Here is a 21,070-nt window from a genome sequence, read left to right as displayed (position 1 = left end):
AACATCAAAAGAGCACTATTCATTAATGAATCCACAAACTCAGATCAGCTACTCCAATTTACAGTTTATTAATAATTGACAAATGTCCTGTTAATTACACTATTTTGTACACAGTACCCAAAGCAGGGGTTCTGCAATGTTCAGTAAAAATTTGTACATAGTGTTTCTATTGATAACAATTGTCAGGTCACACAAGAATGTGTAGAATATATATAAGTACAAATTAAATGTGCAGAAAGGTTCTATTGTTCTACACAAAAAAAAAAACACATCCACAGACTAGAACCTTCACACATACAATGCCTGAATTAGTATGTTTTTTAATTTATGTTTTTGAAACAAAATAACTACTTTATTGCATTCTGTATCAACCTGGCAGTGTTGGCATAACATGTTAAACAAATATATGAAGAGGAATACTGTCCTCTGAAATTAAAATTATAGAAAAAGTGTAAACTTTTTTTTTTTTTAGCTTGATAGATTCTACAATATCAAAGTATATACTGCTCGCATTTCATAAGGTAAAAGTTACACTAAAAACATGGATAATTGTGAACCTGTCTTAAGTAGCTTAGTTATTTTTCATATTTAACCCTTTCATATATCTATGAGTGTATGGTGGCCCCTTTTCACAGAAGTCACAATTGGAGCCCTTAGTAATTTCACTCTCGAATGCAGTAATGTATTTATAAAATAGGAATTGGAAAACCTTTCACTTAATATTTCTCTCTACATTGATGTATATTTTAAATGGTAAGTACTGTTAAATGTTTATGGTGTTTATTAAACAGCTGTATGTGTAACTCTTGTGCTCTGAGTTTCCACAATGATGGCAGTCTAAGCAGTGATTATACAGTTAGGTCCATCAATATTTGGACAGTAACACTATTGTCATCATTTTGGCTCTGTACAACATCACAGTGGATCCTTTCAAATCTAAGTGTATATTTAACTTCCATCAGACTGGTTCACCTTCACCCAGGATGGCACACTGTCTTCTGGTCTCCACAGTGTAATAATCGCTGCCCTATTTGAGGGGCCATCTGCACAAGCATCAAACGGGGCTGTTTAATATGCTCATTGTTCAGCCCTGCCCTGAAGTGATCAGCTAGCCTCATAGGTGAGCAAGATGAAGGGATTGAGAACTTATTATTATTGAAATCATTAAATGTGAATTGTCAAAAGGAAAAGGGGTAATATGGTACACAGAGTAGAGTACGTCATATGAACAGACCCATTTTTCTTTCTCTGGTCACTATTTTAATTTGTACAGCAGATGGCGATATTATCCCTTTAAACCAAAAAAATGGTTTTCCTTGCTTTAGTGATCATTTTGACCAAATGTTTATTTTTCCTGACACAGAAATTAAGATGAAAACCACACTTTAAAGGGGGGAGGAGGGGGGGGGGTTGGGTGGCGGGGGATAAATTACAGATTTTATAAAAGGCACTATTACATAGGTTTAACATAATCTGTATTTTCTAAAATGTGTATTGTTTGAAAAACCAGCATTGAAAACTAAAGAAAAACAAAACACTGCATTGTTTATATACATAAAGCATCTCAAAAGTTATTTTTAGATACTAAATGCTTCTTATATTAACAAGTTCACAGAGATCAAACAAAGTACCTTACATTCATATGGACAAAAGTGTTTTAAAACAAGTGTTTCTAACATGTGCTCACAATCAGGCTGAATAATACTGTGAGATGAAGGCAAGAAAGGCAAATGTACTAATTAGAACATGTTCAAGCATTATATATATGTAAAAGTGAAGAGATTCAGAAGCCAGCTTTCAGTTTAATTAACTTGGATTCATTCTTGGATTGCTTCTTGAATATGAAATACAAAACATAACAGAGTTACATTTAAGTGAATGACAATTTTGAATGACAATGAATGAAAAATAGCGCACACTGCTATTACATGTACAGTAATTACACATGACATTCTTTCTTGTAACAACGTACCATTTATAAAGAAATGGTAACTAATATTTTGACCACATATACCTTTTGTAGACATGGATCTGAGCCATATTAAAGTATAGACTGTTCTGTCCATTTCACCATGTACTTCTGGGAGTGAGAGATTCGGTTTTCCCGGCATGACCATCAATATATTTCCCTCAGCTATGGAAAATACTTTAAGGAATTGAGAGACAGAGATAGTCTAAAGTATTAGTAATTTTAATTTCTTGTTTACCAATTCGTTTAATGAATATATATTGGTAACATCTTAGCTCGGTTCCAAATTCCAGATTGCTAAAATGGTAGTCATATTTTCTCAGAATATGTATATATTTTGTTGATGTATGTAATGTATAACTAAATAACACAAGCAAAGTTATGGAGAAAAAGTTCCCAAGCTTATCATAATTTGCTGATATGAATAACATATCCTAAATGTTACACTAAAAAAGTAGTGTGGGGGGGTATTAGGATGAAAATAAAGAGACTGTAAATGAATCTTATTTATGCAGTATACTTGTTCTGCTTAATGTCAACACTGGCTTTCACCTATAAATAAATGCATCACTGCCAAGCATCTTTAAAGTTTAACAGAATTATTTACATAAGAAATATTACCACTTTTTCCTTCTACACTCCCCATAGGAGTTTAAATAACATTAGCATGTATAGCTCCTCTAGAACATGGTCTTGGCAAAATAGTGTGTTCACAAAGTAGTATTTCAAAATCACAAGACAGAAAAGTGAGAAAATGTTACTACATTACCTAAAAATGTACCCATTAAAAATTGCTTAAAAAAAATGTCATCATACACAGTGATGATTAACCCATTAAGAAAGGAGTTTAGGACGGCTGAACCTCAATGACTGAGATAGTCCAAACGTTTTAATGTCTTCCAACGACTGGAGAGTGATGCCAGGTGAATTTCATGAGGTGGGAGGTGGGTGTAAAGAGCTCGTCAGTACTGTAGCTGGTTGTAAGACTGTTGAACGTAAAACCAACCAACCAACGAAAATCACTGCATCTCATATTGCCAGTGCATCCTCATACGGTTTTCATGCTTCGAAACACAATTTACAGATTAACCCCTCCCCTCCCCAAAACATATCCATAATCATAAAAAAGAACAAAATGCTTTGATCTACAGACGTCTGCCTATTTAATCAATTTGGTCAAAAGTTCACAGTGTGGGAGGACCTGCCCACACACTCAAACACACTAACACACATCTCACACACCCATAGGCATACACACAATTCCAGACAGATTTCCAGATTTTGTCTCCTCAGCAAGCTGTGAAGCCACCCTTAAGTGGCCTTTTCTTCATAAAATTAGCTTCGTCGGTTAAAACCAGTTTTCGTTTATCATTTACTTCGACCTGTTGGGGATAAAAGAAATTACCGTATTAATAATTAAAAGCAGTAGCTTCACAGTTCTTCTGTAATCAAATTAGTGAAAGCTGAAGATCCGTTTGTCAGCAACTGTTGTTCTTCTCATTTTTCGCTGGGCTTGCTGAGTAATAAGTAGGCTGATACTTGGATTTGGAATAAATCATGACGTGAAAAGTATACATGTCACTGTTTCAGCTTGTATGGGTTCCCCAGGTGATACAGTTTCAGGACTCTAGAAAAAAGCAGGTGGGCTGAATGATACATACATACATACATACTACAACTACTATTAATAATAATAACAGCAACAGACAACCAATGCATTAAGGGTTTCTTATTTGGGTTATGTTCTTTACACTGGAACATGGGAGGTGAAAGAATGAACCGTGTTTTAGGGATTCTGATTATATTAATTTATTGTACAAGAAAACCACAAAAATTATAAAAGTGTTTTAGGTTATCGTGATCAAATTCTATGGATAGTGGATACTTTGAGAAGAAATTCTACGTTTGCAATGTTATTCACATGCTTTTTGAGCATCCTTCCACCTTCTTTCTTAATATTTCACTTGAGTTGTGAGCTTGCCAATCACAAATTGGCAAATCAGCTTGCAAGTTATTGTTTCTGTTTTCACAGTGGCTAGAGACCAACTGCAGGCTTAAAATCAAATCAGGACTGCTTCTGTAGCCAAGTGAAATTATATTATGGAGAGCAATTTAGCATTTTACTTCGAAAACAGTTTTAATATTTTTGAATTGTAGAGATCTAACAAAAGGTGAAGAACACCCCCCTCCCCCTCTCCAGTTTGCATTATGTTGGTAGGTTTAACCATAGAAAGAGTACGTTTAATTGTCATATAGCCTAATAATACATACTCATCCCTTAATTATTTGGGTTATTGTCAGCAAATAATTTATTTTAATAATGTTAGGCAAAGATTAGGGGTATTAAAACTGTACTGGCCTAAATATTAACACTCTGCCAACTGTACATGTGATTGTGTACTGTCAAAGGTTCCCTGCTACTGTTTTCTATACAACTTCAATAAGCTGTGTTTATGTAATTCCAGCACTTACATATCCAGAACTGGGGAATACATTTACATTTATTTTATCAAAGCCCCAAATCCTCAATCTTTTTGGTGTGCCTAGTATGGTTTTAAATCTTTTTGTGAGGTTTACAAAGTGCACTTATTTATTAATCATTATATATATATCTGTGTGTGTGTGTAATTTCAAGCCTCATAAAACCTGGGAGATTTCATTTGCAGAATTTTCATGATTATCTTTGACACATTAAAAGCAAAAACAGCTGGTAAGTAAAGAACACAATCTTGGATGCATCTGCAGTCTTGTGGAAACCTCACCAAAGAAAACATGGAAGAAAACATGCTGGAAATAGAACATTACCACTTAAGGATGACCTTAGCAATGAATTTTTTAACGAGGACCTCCTTCAATTATGCTCTCAGGAATGAAATATCAGTTTTGCATGTTCTGGGAGAGCAAAAAAACTGTTTAATACAAAGTGAAGTTGTCCTATGTTTTGTACATAGGTTTAAAAAATAACAAAAAAACAAGCTGAGGTGAACATGGCAGGTGGAATAGGGATCAAACAGCAACACACATCTCCATTTACTACACAACTCACCACAAGGTATACAACCTTTACTGTTTACTATCTCAGCAACAGCTGCATGGTAATACATGTAACAGACTTTTATCTTGCATTTCATTGTTGCAACAATGCGTTTACTCGGACCTAAATAAAAAAAAAATTAATGTACATGTTAAATGGCAGGATTTTGATCATCCCCACAGATTGTGTAAGAGAAACTAAACAAGCCTGGAAATTCTTCTCTTGTTTCATGACCTGTACCCTTATTAACCAGCGCCCAAACCGAATCCAGCCTACGACCCACACACCAACCACAAATTACAAACAGTTTTCTCAATGGCAACAAGAAGCTGGCATCAAGATAGTAATTGCAATCTGCAGTTGATGAGTGGGGGTTTGCTTTGATCTTGGCCCAGGACTTTTAAAAATGGCATCAGCCGTATTGCTCCAAAGCTTTCTGTCCATCATATTATGCCATTGCATGTATTACAATCTGTCCTTTCCTTTTATGAGGCTAAGTTTCCAAACCACTAGACCCATAAAGAGGCTTTCTGCTCCCATATTTGGAGTGACACATTCTTTTCCCAGATAATAAACCTTCTCACTGACAACTGACTACAATTATTAGGTGACTTCCAACACACCACAGAAAAACCTTGCACTGTAAAATTTGAAAGGAACAAAGATACCACAGATTAAGTAAAAAGTGTTGTAGAAACTAGTGGTGAAATATTGCAGCCTCATTGTATGTTCCACGTATTGTACAGAAGCAGCATCTGCAATCTGTTAGTTCGTTAGGCAATATTAGTTGTGGTCCTTAGCCACCACTGCAGTATAAGGTTAGTTCTTTAGTCCAGTTAGAAAGGAGGCGGGACGGTACAGAATACCATTTCCTTTACTTACAGATAAACCGGCTTTAATTGGACATGGGAAGTTTTCTGGGGTGAGTGGTGGTAGGTGTATGAATCAAGTCCACCTATAAAATCAACTGAAATCACAACATAACCACAACAATGAGTGCTGGAGACCACACAACACATAGATACACTAAAAGATGAAGGAAAGAATGAGGAAGTCAAACATGTACAGCATGCAGTACACATTTTAAAGAAGTGTTTTCATAGGATATCATTTTAAAAACAATATAAATTACCAGATAATGTTAACGAGACATGATCATGGGTTATTTCCTTATCCTTGACTACAGTGTCTTCCTTTAACCTGCTAGCATAATTCAGTCAACAACTCAACTTCTGTATCTTTAGTTGCTAATCTAATCTGACAGCTGCAAATACTGGAGCGTTTCTGCTCTATAAGCCTCTTCAGAGGTTTAGCCCCATAAACTAAAAGCATAAAAAGCAAATTCTTGTATTGGTTAAATAGGATATGCATATATGCCATTAAATAAACAGACAGACAGACAAGTTTGGACACAACACCTGCTTATTCTGAAATCCAGCACTGCCCTACAATGAGAGAAGTTAGAACTGGGTGGTGCTGCCTTGACACCAAAACCCCCCACTAAAAACTTGCCAGCATTGGATATGGCCATAAAATAAGTCTGTTTATCTTCTGGGTATCAGTTTTACTTATATCAAGTGTCTTGATTGAATGCTGTTCATCTTCATAATGAACAAAAATCTTAACTCAGGAGTCATCAAGCTCTAATGAGGATGGGAACAGAAGGATAAGTGGATAGCACCCTGTCAACTTAAGAACTATTATCATAAACAAATGCCATTTCATCTTAATATCATATCATAGTGAGAGATTAAGAAACACTATTAATAAAAAATGCACATCTGGTGCCCTTGATAGACAGTCTTCCAATGAAGCGATTAATGAAACTTCAGCATGAATAAAATTGCATTCTTCTGATAACATTTTATATATCACTGATTGAACAAGGCATCTGAGCTGTTCTATGGGATTTGTTACTGTACTTTTTCCCCCCCTCTGTAGCAATAGTGATTGTTTATGAGAATAAATGTAACAATGCATATGGAAGAGTAAGGATACATAGTGATACCCGTGATCTTAATCAGATATCTAAAAAGAAAAGACGAGAAAGCAACTCGATCGCTACTCTTACATGATAAATAAATGAGGACAGTACAGTAACGGTAGTCTAGATTGAATCCCCTTCTATAATTTCACACATAATTATTGACACTGGTACAGAATTGCAAAGCAGAGGTTTATAGACACTGAGTGCAACATCACAGTTTGAGGGGCCCCTAAGATACCCTCTCAGCTCACTAGAGAAAACACTGATATAAAGCATACGTACTGTGTACTAAAACTATAAACAACTTATCGTTTTACTGCAACTTCTCCTATACCTACCCTTCCCTTTAGCACATATCTAGGACTTAACTGTATTATGTCTGCACTTAAACTCTGTGTAATAGGATGCATACTTATTGTATTCTGTACTGGTTGTATTACTGCACTTTGTAATGCTTTGGAATGTTTTTTGTGTAAACTAAGTTGCCGTGGTGGCTGCTAATAAATTAATAATAATAACATGGGGGTGAAAATAAAAACACATTCGGACAAAACAAAAAGGATTGTACTCAAACTCAAGTAGTCATTCAACATCACATTACAAAGTAGTCTATAAACTAATTTCTGATGCAATATACAATTCCTGCATGCAAGTGCCCCTGAAACAGAAAAGTAACGTCTGCGATTGCCAGACTGCACAGTAATTATTCACAACGAAGTATTAATGTCCTCAATGTCAGGGTGCAAATGGGAGATAAGGTGGAGTTGGTGCTTAAGCCTTGATATTCCAGGTTCTTATGTCAAAAGTGAAAAAAGTGATAGCTTATGTACTTAATACATTTTAAAAACTGGACAGGAAAATTAAACTTTCCACTTCAAAATGAACTGAAAAAGGGAAGCACTTGACCTCAGCAATAGTTTCAAGCAGCTGAAAAGCAGTTAAATTACCCTAGAATGTAGCAATCCACTAATTCCTGTCTGACTACCGCAGCCTGTCCTATGCTATAAGGCAAGTGGACCGTTTACTCTCACATGACAGTGTGTTTTGATGTCTACTTGATTTTAATTTGATCTGATTTCATGGAAGCTAAGTGCAAGACTTGGTTATTGCTGAGTGTTTACAGTAAAGAAATACAAGATAGTTTGACACATACTAATTTCATTCATTTACTTCTGCCTTTCAGTGAAAAACAGTAAGTTTGACAAACTCCCACTAAGAGTAATTTGCACTATAGAATATTTGTTTGAATCTACCCCCAGTCCCTATTTCCAATATCTGTACTAAAAGTTGCTTTAAGTTGATGCTACAAACAAATCCCATTGGCATAAGAATGAAATAACTTGAGAGCGGTAGGATATCAATAAATTGACATATTAATAATGCATATGAATCTTACATTGGTTAAGAATGTCTGTGTGTTGTATCATGTGTGATTAATTAATTAAACAAAGGAAAATAAAAATGGGAACTAAACATTCATGTGTGTACATGTGTTTGTGTTAATGTAAAATAATTTATTCTGGGACATTGAACGGTGAATGTCTACTAAGCTTGTTTCTTATATTTTATGGTACAATAATATAGCATGTACAAATGAAAAATGAGAAGTACCACATTAAAATTTAAATTAAAATAACACACAAAACTAATGTTTGATTTGAGATACCTCATGGATTTAATCACATTTTATTTAAATATGGCAAACACTCTCACATAGTGTGTGCTGACAAAGCAGGGTGCCACTGCAGTTATCTTATTTGATACATCAAACCTACTGTCTGCTCTATTGTAGCAACACAAATTACAGTGTTTTTCAGGGCTGATGTTGGGTGCTACTGCTTGCAATACTTCTCCGAGACGGGCTGTGCATAGCCCCTTCATTTGTTCATTATTGTAATAAAATGAAAAAGAAAAAGAATAAAAGCGAAGGGTTTAATGACATAAAAACATTATAGTCGTATATAAAACTTCATCCATAAGTATTTTTGATAACCAGCTGTTTCCTATTTATCATTCCTTGTCCTCGGACGAGCTTGTATGCTAGATTCTGTCTGAGCAAATTCACAAAAAGCTATATTAATAGAAAACTAAGCATGAAATACACATCTCTGTGTACAAGACACAAAACCTAAATCTATTGCAAAGAAAACATTTAAGAATCCTACATTGTAATTCATTTAGCTAGATAAGAAAGAGTCTATGATATTGGGAATATATTATAGAACTTTAACTTGGCAGCACATGGTATATTTTCAGGAGACTGGAATAACAATCTCTACTGTGCCAATGGGGGACTCCTAAGCACAGAAATGCACAGATGTGTGTTCTCATGAATTCTCATTATCCGTTGCAAGCTGTGTCTAAGACAAATAACTTAAAGTAAGAATTCAATTGTCCAGAGGGTTTACATAAATTCTAAATATGTATTTTTAGAATCTTAATAAGCGCTATATTACACCTTCTGGTAACAGGAATAACAACTGAATTGTAAAAGAACCAGACCAACAGGGTGTAACCATGCCATCATACACTATTCACTCTCCTCTCTATATATTGCAGTATCATTGACTAGTTGTCCAACAGAGCAACCTGAACAGTTTTTTGAAATCCCTATGCAATGGATTGTAAATATAGGCCCTGTAAAGAAAACCAAGAGAAAATGATAGTGATTTAGAATGCACAGCATGCAAAATGTGTTTTCAATTTATTACAGCGTCCATAATTTCTGATGGTTTAGAATGGGTAATTCTAGCATTCTCTCAATCTGCATTTATTTCCAGTAGTGCACACATGCATAATTTGAAGAAAGAAAAAGACCTCTTCACGTATTTATCTATCTATCCGTCATTGTATCTACAGTCTATCTATAGTTTGAGGGGAATAAATAAACCAATTGGAAAAGGAAAAAACAACAACAAATTAGACAAAATTTGATTAACAACTCATTATGTTTACTTTGTTCTAACAACGTACAACATCATCGTTCATGTTACTTTGTGTTATAACAAATGTTATTATTCTCCAAAGGGTATCAGTTTTGTATCTTCATTATATATAGCAGCTTGGTTAAAGTGTACATTTCTGATTCCTAATAAATAAAACTAGGACATGATTTAAGAGTTGAATGTGTACGGTTTAGCAAGTGTAATGTTATTAAACAGAGCTATACTGTCAACATCAGAATTTAAGATATTTCAAAGAAGTATCTCATGACTTCACGGAGGGTGCAGAGTGAAAGAGCAGCGTTCATTTAAAGCAGACAAGATTATTTTTAAGTTTAATAACATTGCAACTCTGAGTGGCAATGAATGAACCAGTGTTATGGCCGTAAATGCAATTTTCTGATGGTCAAACTCTGATTATATCCATCCTATTCTGTGTTTAAAAAAACAAAACACTTGCTGAATGCTAATTACAGCCTACGTGATTTCAACAGCATCCAGAGAAAGAAAACCTACATCCAATAAGAAAGATGGTCAGTTCAATGATTCAGAAGAGCACTAAGTGTATTTGTAAAAGTTACCAATTTGTAATTTTGTCAAAATTAGATGAAGCCAGATTGTGGTGCGACAATGTGCCATTCCTGAACAGTCTGACAGTGTATGAATGTACTAGCAGTAAGGCGGACTTTTGTTGTCTGGGCACATTGTGTTCTAATTGGGTTTTTTTCCTGGCCATTCCTCCAATGTGTTTAAATAAAATGATGGTGACAAGCATATGGAAGTTACATAACTGTACCAGTGTATTTCAATTAATTATGGAGCATTTAACAGCAGCTTTAATTGAGAGGCACAGTGAGAACAGTGGGTTCTTTTCCACTAATGAGTTAAATTAATCAATAGTAAAAGTTATTTTGGTTACCACCAGAAAAGCAGACGGAAAGTATAGAAGCTGTACAAGCACTGTACAAGAAAATTAGGTCAGCATAAATCTAAAGTGTATTGGAGGGACATGCTATTTCCCAGCTAATCTGTTGTCAAAGTGGGAATGACAACATAACTGCAATGGTCAAAGACTGTTGATGAAGAGGTCTGTGTTTGCAGATCAGTGCACTCGTGAAAGGCTTTAAACAAAAAGCATCATGCAGTTTTTCATGCATTGTAAACATTTTCAGTCACTTACATTACTTAAATGGTCATTAATATCTGTATAAAATTTGAAAATATTTATTTTCACATTCCAGTCCCCTGAAGTAGTAAATACAAAATGTCTGGTCCATGGGCACAATACAAGGCTTAATGCCAAACATGATCTTTTTGTTTTGTTTTGCTGTCAGGCCTATGTAGTGGAAGAGAAATGGAGCAGTTTGTTTCTTGATTATCAATGCAGATTAACACTAATTTCAGGACGGAAAATTGAGTCAGGGGAATGGAATTTGATTCTTATATCCTGCAAAAGTATCTGAGAACCAGGCTATCATACTTTTTCCCCACTGCTTCAGACACTGGATATGGACAATATGAACTCTGCTGAACATATTAGTGTATGAATCAATTAACACAATATGCAACCCAAACATGGTGGGCCAACAGTTTTCATACTTCCAGAGGAAGCTCTCAGCTGTGTCATAATGGAGTTAATGCAAACAAGAAACATTCCCAGTGTTACAGGGTTCATAGCGGATGAGCTCGTCAGGGTGACATGATCCCTCTCTGGATGCAGTAGGGTGTCCAGATACCCTGTGATGGGACTGGTCTTTCGGCAATGAAAAGCAGATTAATTGCAGAAAGAGCGAGCAATTAGACCTTGAGGGAAATAGTACTTTAAGTCATACTGCATGATTACATTACCTACCAAAAATACATTTTAGCTATTTTTGTTCTTCTTGTCTGTCAATATCTTTGTGGATATCCAGTTAATATGTCTTGTAACACTCCTGATTCAACAGAAAGGAACCTAACACTGAATGACAGAGGATAACACCCATACAATTAAATGAAGTGGAATAGTCTCTGCTTGGGAATCGCTGTCTGTTTGGGATGCCTAATGTAACATGAAGAGACACTGATCTAGAATAAGGGGAAAGGATATCTCGTGTCTGGGAATGCAAAATACTGCATCTAAACCTTGATGTAGAAATGTAATAAGGGAGGAAAAAAGCTATCAAATGTGACTTTCTCATGATAAAATATACTTTGATATCTTTGAAATAAAAATAAATAGTGTGTATGGTAAGTGTCCACCTCAGAAAAACAGCCTGATTAAGGCTCTATGACAATGCAAGAATGAACTACATTTTAATATTTTTATTATAATGGTAATTAGGGGAGAGAAAAAAAAAATATATATATTTTTAGTCCTTCAAGTTGTTCCAACTGTCTGGCCAATTAACTTATGCTCTTGTTTCGATTAATATGGTTTTAGAGTTCAGTGCAAATTAATGATTAAGAAATAAATTATAAAATTTAAAAAGGCATAATTTGAAAGGACAGCTCTGAGAAGTAGGCTACACTTCTGATTTAACACGAGGCAGCAAAGATTTCTCAATGGTATTGCATTCATCATCCAGCTGTTTTCAAATGGTTGTTAAGATTTCTCCAGAGACCTTTAATCAGATATCAAAAAGTGTGGGTAGCTATATATATATATATATATATATATATATATATATATATATATATATACACACACACACACACACACGCACACACATACATGAAGATAATTTTCTTTTTTCCATTTAACATCATTATGGACAATCAGGATTCAAGCATCCTTTACAAAGGTTATATGAAGCATTTTACAACACAGGGGTGGTGTAGAAATCCCAGCCAATATGCTGCCACCTGCTCAGCAATTCCCAGTCCAAACTATCATCCAGCCCTGACAGGTACATTACACTCTGAACATCCCCTCAATCAGCTCTGATAATTTGCCAGGTTCAAATCATTACAATAATTAAAAAGAAAGTTGCTGAAAGACATATTATCTTGGAAGGCAAAAATATTATAATCCCAATTTACTAGGCCTCTGTATATTATATATGTCCAATTGGGTCTCTAGGGGATAAAATCCCAGCTAAACAGAATAATTCATGATGAAACAGCAGCTGAAATCACAGGCCAAGCCCTGAGATGTGTTACTGGAAGCCCAGAGGATGGCCTTGAGGATTTTCACATCTTCTTCAGCTTACATCTCACAGTATTTTAATTAAATTATTTGAAGAGGTGCCACTAAATATTACTTGCAGTTACATCTTTTGTACGTTTGTCTTTCTCAGGCCGATTTATAGCTTTATTTAAGCGACAATATCTTAATATAAATAAAATTATAGTTGGTATTATTGCATTAAAAGTTTATTTTCACATCACTTATCAATCTTAACAGAATGATCTGAAAAGTCAAGCTCTCCAGCCACCTTAATAATATGTTATAAAAACACTTGCCTAGGTTGGACTGTTTTCTTATATAGCCTACTTACAATTATTACACAATTCACAATTCATTAGAAGGGAGATTATTAGTTGAATTTATATTCACGGCTTGATAGTAAGATCAGCAAAACAAAGTATTAAACAACTAGACGTGAGCCGCAAGCCACAGCTGTACACGGATTAATTTTCACAAGTCGTCACATGATAATCATGGACTCTGTGATGTTAGTGTCTCGAGTATTGTTCTCACGCATTTCTGGGATTTTCCTGCAAAAACAGCATGAGGGCTATCTGTATCACTTATTTGCATATGAACTCACTACTTTCCCCTTCATTGATCTTGGGTTAACAGCTACTCATCTTGAGTGCAATAAACTAAGACCATGTAAACCTAGAAAGGGATACATTTCATCTTTAACTAAGGTTAAAAAATGTATGTATACTCCACATTTGATAGCAGCAGGAACATACTGTTTGACCAAATCATGAAAGTTAGAAGAAATCATGAAACGTTTATTAGCTTTTCTAGCTCACACTGATGCGACCAGTACAAAATTGTAACTAGCAAAGCCTAGTCAAAACATATAATATACAAACCATATATATATATATATATATATATATATGTATGTACACTCACCTAAAGGATTATTAGGAACACCTGTTCAATTTCTCATTAATGCAATTATCTAACCAACCAATCACATGGCAGTTGCTTCAATGCATTTAGGGGTGTGGTCCTGGTCAAGACAATCTCCTGAACTCCAAACTGAATGTCTGAATGGGAAAGAAAGGTGATTTAAGCAATTTTGAGCGTGGCATGGTTGTTGGTGCCAGACGGGCCGGTCTGAGTATTTCACAATCTGCTCAGTTACTGGGATTTTCACGCACAACCATTTCTAGGGTTTACAAAGAATGGTTGAAAAGGGAAAAACATCCAGTATGCGGCAGTCCTGTGGGCGAAAATGCCTTGTTGATGCTAGAGGTCAGAGGAGAATGGGCCGACTGATTCAAGCTGATAGAAGAGCAACTTTGACTGAAATAACCACTCGTTACAACCGAGGTATGCAGCAAAGCATTTGTGAAGCCACAACACGTACAACCTTGAGGCGGATGGGCTACAACAGCAGAAGACCCCACCGGGTACCACTCATCTCCACTACAAATAGGAAAAAGAGGCTACAATTTGCACAAGCTCACCAAAATTGGACAGTTGAAGACTGGAAAAATGTTGCCTGGTCTGATGAGTCTCGATTTCTGTTAAGACATTCAGATGGTAGAGTCAGAATTTGGCGTAAACAGAATGAGAACATGGATCCATCATGCCTTGTTACCACTGTGCAGGCTGGTGGTGGTGGTGTAATGATGTGGGGGATGTTTTCTTGGCACACTTTAGGCCCATTAGTGCCAATTGGGCATCGTTTAAATGCCACGGCCTACCTGAGCATTGTTTCTGACCATGTCCATCCCTTTATGACCACCATGTACCCATCCTCTGATGGCTACTTCCAGCAGGATAATGCACCATGTCACAAAGGTCGAATCATTTCAAATTGGTTTCTTGAACATGACAATGAGTTCACTGTACTAAACTGGCCCCCACAGTCACCAGATCTCAACCCAATAGAGCATCTTTGGGATGTGGTGGAACGGGAGCTTCGTGCCCTGGATGTGCATCCCACAAATCTCCATCAACTGCAAGATGCTATCCTATCAATATGGGCCAACATTTCTAAAGAATGGTTTCAGCACCTTGTTGAATCAATGCCACGTAGAATTAAGGCAGTTCTGAAGGCGAAAGGGGGTCAAACACAGTATTAGTATGGTGTTCCTAATAATCCTTTAGGTGAGTGTATATATATACACACAGTACTGTGCAAAACTTTTAAGCAGGTGTGAAAAAATGCTGTAAAGTAAGAATGCTTTCAAAAATAGACATGTTAATAGATAATATTTATCAACGAACTAAATGCAAAGTGAGTGAACAGAAGAAAAATCTACATCAAATCCATATTTGGTGTGACCACCCTTTGCCTTCAAAACAGCATCAATTCTTTTATGTACACTTGCACAAAGTCAGGGATTTTGTAGGCATAGTCAGGTGTATGATTAAACAATTATACCAAACAGGTGCTAATGATCATCAATTCAATATGTAGGTTGAAACACAATCATTAACTGAAGCAGAAACAGCTGTGTAGGAGGAATAAAACTGGGTGAGGAACAGCCAAACTCAGCTAACAAGGTGAGGTTGCTGAAGACAGTTTACTGTCAAAAGTCATACACCATGGCAAGACTGAGCACAGCAACAAGACACAAGGTAGTTCTACTGCACCAGCAAGGTCTCTCCCAGGCAGACATTTTAAGGCAGACAGGGGTTTCCAGATGTGCTGTCCAAGCTCTTTTGAAGAAGCACAAAGAAACAGGCAACGTTGAGGACCGTAGACACAGTGGTCAGCCAAGGAAACTCACTGCAGCAGATGAAAGACACATCATGCTTACTTCCCTTCACAATCAGAAGATGTCCAGCAGTGCCATCAGCTCAGAATTGGCAGAAAACAGTGGGACCCTGGTACACCCATCTACTGTCTGGAGAAGTCTGGTCAGAAGTGGCCTTCATGGAAGACTTGTGGCCAAAAAGCAAACAAGGAAACGAAACGAAATATGCACAAACACAGGAACTGGGGAGCAGAAAAATGGCAGCAGGTGCTCTGGACTGATGTGTCAAAATGTGAAATATTTGGCTGTAGCAGAAGGCAGTTTGTTCTCCGAAGGGCTGGAGAGCAGTACACAAATGAGTGTCTGCAGGCAACAGTGAAGCATGGTGGAAGTTCCTTGCAAGTTTGGGGCTGCATTTCTGCAAATGGAGTTGGGGATTTGATCAGAATTAATGGTCTCCTCAATGCTGAGAAGTTCAGGCAGATACTTATCCATCATGCAATACCATCAGGGAGGCATCTGATTGGCCCCAAATTTATTCTGCAGCATGACAACGACCCCAAACATACAGTGAAGTCATTAAGAACTATCTTCAGCGTAAAGAAGAACAAGGAGTCCTGGAAGTGATGGTATGGCCCCCACAGAGCCCTGATCTCAACATCATCGAGTCTGTCTGGGATTACATGGAGAGAGAAGCAGCTGAGGCTGCCTAAATCCACAGAAGAGCTGTGGTTAGTTCTCCAAGATGTTTGGGCCAACCTACCTGCCGAGTTCCTCCAAAAACTGTGTGCAAGTGTACCTAGAAAAATTGATGCTGTTTTGAAGGCAAAGGGTGGTCACACCAAATATTGATTTGATTTAGATTATTCTTCTGTTCACTCACTTTGCATTTAGTTAATTGATAAATATAATCTATTAACATGTCTATTTTTGAAAGTATTCTTACTTTACAGCATTTTCTCACACCTGCCTAAAACTTTTGCACAGTACTGTGTGTGTTGTGTGTGTATGTGTATGTGTATGAAAGCCCTAATCACCAAATAATGTATTATATATATATACATACATATATATATATACACTCACCTAAAGGATTATTAGGAACACCTGTTCAATTTCTCATTAATGCAATTATCTAACCAACCAATCACATGGCAGTTGCTTCAATGCATTTAGGGGTGTGGTTCTGGTCAAGACAATCTCCTGAACTCCAAACTCAATGTCTGAATGGGAAAGAAAGGTGATTTAAGCAATTTTGAGCGTGGCATGGTTGTTGGTGCCAGACAGGCCGGTCTGAGTATTTCACAATCTGCTCAGTTACTGGGATTTTCACGCACAACCATTTCTAGGGTTTACAAAGAATGGTGTGAAAAGGGAAAAACATCCAGTATGCGGCAGTCCTGTGGGCGAAAATGCCTTGTTGATGCTAGAGGTCAGAGGAGAATGGGCCGACTGATTCAAGCTGATAGAAGAGCAACTTTGACTGAAATAACCACTCGTTACAACCGAGGTATGCAGCAAAGCATTTGTGAAGCCACAACACGTACAACCTTGAGGCGGATGGGCTACAACAGCAGAAGACCCCACCGGGTACCACTCATCTCCACTACAAATAGGAAAAAGAGGCTACAATTTGCACAAGCTCACCAAAATTGGACAGTTGAAGACTGGAAAAATGTTGCCTGGTCTGATGAGTCTCGATTTCTGTTGAGACATTCAGATGGTAGAGTCAGAATTTGGCGTAAACAGAATGAGAACATGGATCCATCATGCCTTGTTACCACTGTGCAGGCTGGTGGTGGTGGTGTAATGGTGTGGGGGATGTTTTCTTGGCACACTTTAGGCCCCTTAGTGCCAATTGGGCATCGTTTAAATGCCATGGCCTACCTGAGCATTGTTTCGGACCATGTCCATCCCTTTATGACCACCATGTACCCATCCTCTGATGGCTACTTCCAGCAGGATAATGCACCATGTCACAAAGGTCGAATCATTTCAAATTGGTTTCTTGAACATGACAATGAGTTCACTGTACTAAACTGGCCCCCACAGTCACCAGATCTCAACCCAATAGAGCATCTTTGGGAGGTGGTGGAACGGGAGCTTCGTGCCCTGGATGTGCATCCCACAAATCTCCATCAACTGCAAGATGCTATCCTATCAATATGGGCCAACATTTCTAAAGAATGCTTTCAGCACCTTGTTGAATCAATGCCACGTAGAATTAAGGCAGTTCTGAAGGCGAAAGGGGGTCAAACACAGTATTAGTATGGTGTTCCTAATAATCCTTTAGGTGAGTGTATATATATATACATACATATATACATACATATATATATATATATATATATATATATATATATATATATATATATAATAAATTATTTGGTGATTAGGGCTTTCATTGGTGATGGGGTCTGGAATAAATGTACATTGTATTTATATTTTAAATTTGCTTTGTTGCAACTCTAATAAGGCTTTCAGTTACTTTAAACTAGATAAAAGTACTCAGTAACTAAAGTTTCAACAGCTATCCACCTTTTCGCATACAAAGCATCTGTGTGTGAACAGAAATGTTAATATTGTAGGATTCTGTCATCCAACTGTATGTAAATAAGCTTGGTAAAAGCGCTGCATCTAAAAATAAGCTTTACCTAAGGGTGAATGTTTCATTATGTTAAGGATAAAGAAATATATTTCTATAATGTAACATTGATATTTATTATTTTCTAGCTTCTTAACCTTTGTAGTTTTGATTTAAAAAACAAAGAAGTGTTTTAAAAAGTAAAATCTGCAGTTCAGTTACTTATCAAATATTTATTTGGGCATTTTCTTAGATTCATTCATCTTTCCACCATCACGGTCATATTCAGTTTTTATTTTTCCCCAAGGACTACTAATGATTTTATTCTCACAGCAAAGAACAGTGCTTTCAATGTTCTCCGTGTTAATTACACTGATGGCCTGATTAATCATCTAGCGGTGTAGGTGTGCAGTATAAGGCGCAACACTGGTCTTGGTGAAGGCAAATGAAAATATACATATTTTCAGAGGTCAAAGTGTCACTTAAATGAAAGGTTATACAGTGATGGAAAAAAGTATTTGATCCCCTGCTGATTTTGTACGTTTGCCCACTGACAAAGAAATGATCAGTCTATAATTTTAATGGTAGGTGTATTTTAACAGTGAGAGACAGAATAACAACAAAAAAATCCAGAAAAACACATTTCAAAAAAGTTATACATTGATTTGCATGTTAATGAGGGAAATAAGTATTTGATCCCCTATCAATCAGCAAGATTTCTGGCTCCCAGGTGTCTTTTATACAGGTAATGAGCTGAGATTAGGAGCACTCTCTTAAAGGGAGTGCTCCTAATCTCAGCTCGTTACCTGTATAAAAGACACCTGTCCACAGAAGCAATCAATCAATCAGATTCCAAACTCTCCAACACGGCCAAGACCAAAGAGCTGTCCAAGGATGTCAGGGACAAGATTGTAGACCTACACAAGGCTGGAATGGGCGACAAGACCATCGCCAAGCAGCTTGGTGAGCAGGTGACAACAGTTGGTGCGATTATTCGCAAATGGAAGAAACACAAAATAACTGTCAGTCTCCCTCGATCTGGGGCTCCATGAAAGATCTCAGCTCGTGGAGTTTCAATGATCATGAGAACGGTGAGGAATCAGCCCAGAACTACACGGGAGGATCTTGTTAATGATCTCAAGGCAGCTGGGACCATAGTCACCAAGAAAACAATTGGTAACACACTACGCCGTGAAGGACTGAAATCCTGCAGCGCCCGCATGGTCCCCCTGCTCAAGAAAGCACATGTACAGGCCCGTCTGAAGTTTGCCAATGAACATCTGAATGATTCAGAGGAGAACTGGGTGAAAGTGTTGTGGTCAGATGAGACCAAAATCAAGCTCTTTGGCATCAACTCAACTCGCCGTGTTTGGAGGAGGAGGAATGACCCCAAGAACACCATCCCCACCGTCAAACATGGAGGTGGAAACATTATGCTTTGGGGGTGTTTTTCTGCTAAGGGGACAGGACAACTGCACTGCATCAAAGGGACGATGGACGGGGCCATGTACCGTCAAATCTTGGGTGAGAACCTCCTTCCCTCAGCCAGGGCATTGAAAATGGGTCGTGGATGGGTATTCCAGCATGACAATGACCCAAGACACACAGCCAAGGCAACAAAGGAGTGGCTAAAGAAGAAGCACATTAAGGTCCTGGAGTGGCCTAGCCAGCCTCCAGACCTTAATCCCATAGAAAATCTGTGGAGGGAGCTGAAGGTTCGAGTTGCCAAATGTCAGCCTCGAAACCTTAATGACTTGGAGAGGATCTGCAAAGAGGAGTGGGACAAAATCCCTCCTGAGATGTGTGCAAACCTGGTGGCCAACTACAAGAAACGTCTGACCTCTGTGATTGCCAACAAGGGTTTTGCCACCAAGTACTAAGTCGAAGGGGTCAAATACTTATTTCCCTCATTAACATGCAAATCAATGTATAACTTTTTTGAAATGCGTTTTTCTGGATTTTGTTGTTGTTATTCTGTCTCTCACTGTTAAAATACACCTACCATTAAAATTATAGACTGATCATTTCTTTGTCAGTGGTCAAACTTACAAAATCAGCAGGGGATCAAATACTTTTTTCCCCTCACTGTAAATAATAAATTGTTGCTTGCACTATATTCTTCTAATTAAAGCACTTAATTTTATGGCATTACAACCTTTGTTTGAAGACATTTATAGAAGATGTGCGCTATATAAATGAAAAAGCTACAGAGAAGGAACTCATCCCTTCCCACAACTGATTATCCTGTGTCAGTGTCATCTCTGAGCTAATACAAATGTTGCTCACAGGAGCACTTTAAAATTACCATGACAAAGTCTGAAGTCTGTGATCAGCTCCCTAATTTAGGCCTTATGACATCATAATAACTGCCTGCAGTTAACAAGACAGTCACAAAATGCCGTCAAAATCAGGCCTCTACACAGACAAGTAAAGGAAAATAACTTTTGAGTATTACTTTGTTCATATCCGAATGACAGTATCACATAACTGAGAACAAGCATTCTTTTTCTTCTTTTACTGTTCTCCCCTTTGACTCCAAACAGGAACGGAGAATGCATTTGCAAAATACTGTATTTAAAGAATAATGTTGTGATCCCATCTCCTGAAGCACAAAATGTCAGATACTACGTATGAAACATTCAAACTAATTCTCTGTTCAGACTTTGGTAACAATCTTGGACAC

General features: G+C 37.1%; 1 protein-coding gene across 5 annotated transcripts in view; it reads right to left on the bottom strand.

The window, feature by feature from the left end:
* Positions 1-46: 46 nt before the first annotated feature.
* Positions 47-21,070, bottom strand: part of LOC136766650 (sodium/potassium-transporting ATPase subunit beta-1-interacting protein 3) — a 124,827-nt gene continuing 103,803 nt past the window's right edge. For 2 of the 5 annotated variants that reach the window (XM_066720323.1, XM_066720313.1), the window contains exon 6: positions 47-3,351. Coding sequence is in view for 3 of the 5 variants with exons in the window: in XM_066720313.1 (XP_066576410.1) it covers positions 3,338-3,351 (14 nt within the window). In the remaining 2 variants the exon portion in view is untranslated. Of the gene's footprint in view, positions 3,352-5,881; positions 5,971-21,070 lie in introns of those variants that run through there. The other 3 variants (XM_066720293.1, XM_066720304.1, XM_066720332.1) reach the window with 3 other exon arrangements.

This window comes from Amia ocellicauda, chromosome 2 (genome assembly GCF_036373705.1).
Source record: "Amia ocellicauda isolate fAmiCal2 chromosome 2, fAmiCal2.hap1, whole genome shotgun sequence".
NCBI lineage: Eukaryota > Metazoa > Chordata > Actinopteri > Amiiformes > Amiidae > Amia > Amia ocellicauda.
Note: the sequence above shows the minus strand (reverse complement) of the source record. Positions and strands in the feature narration are given on the sequence as shown.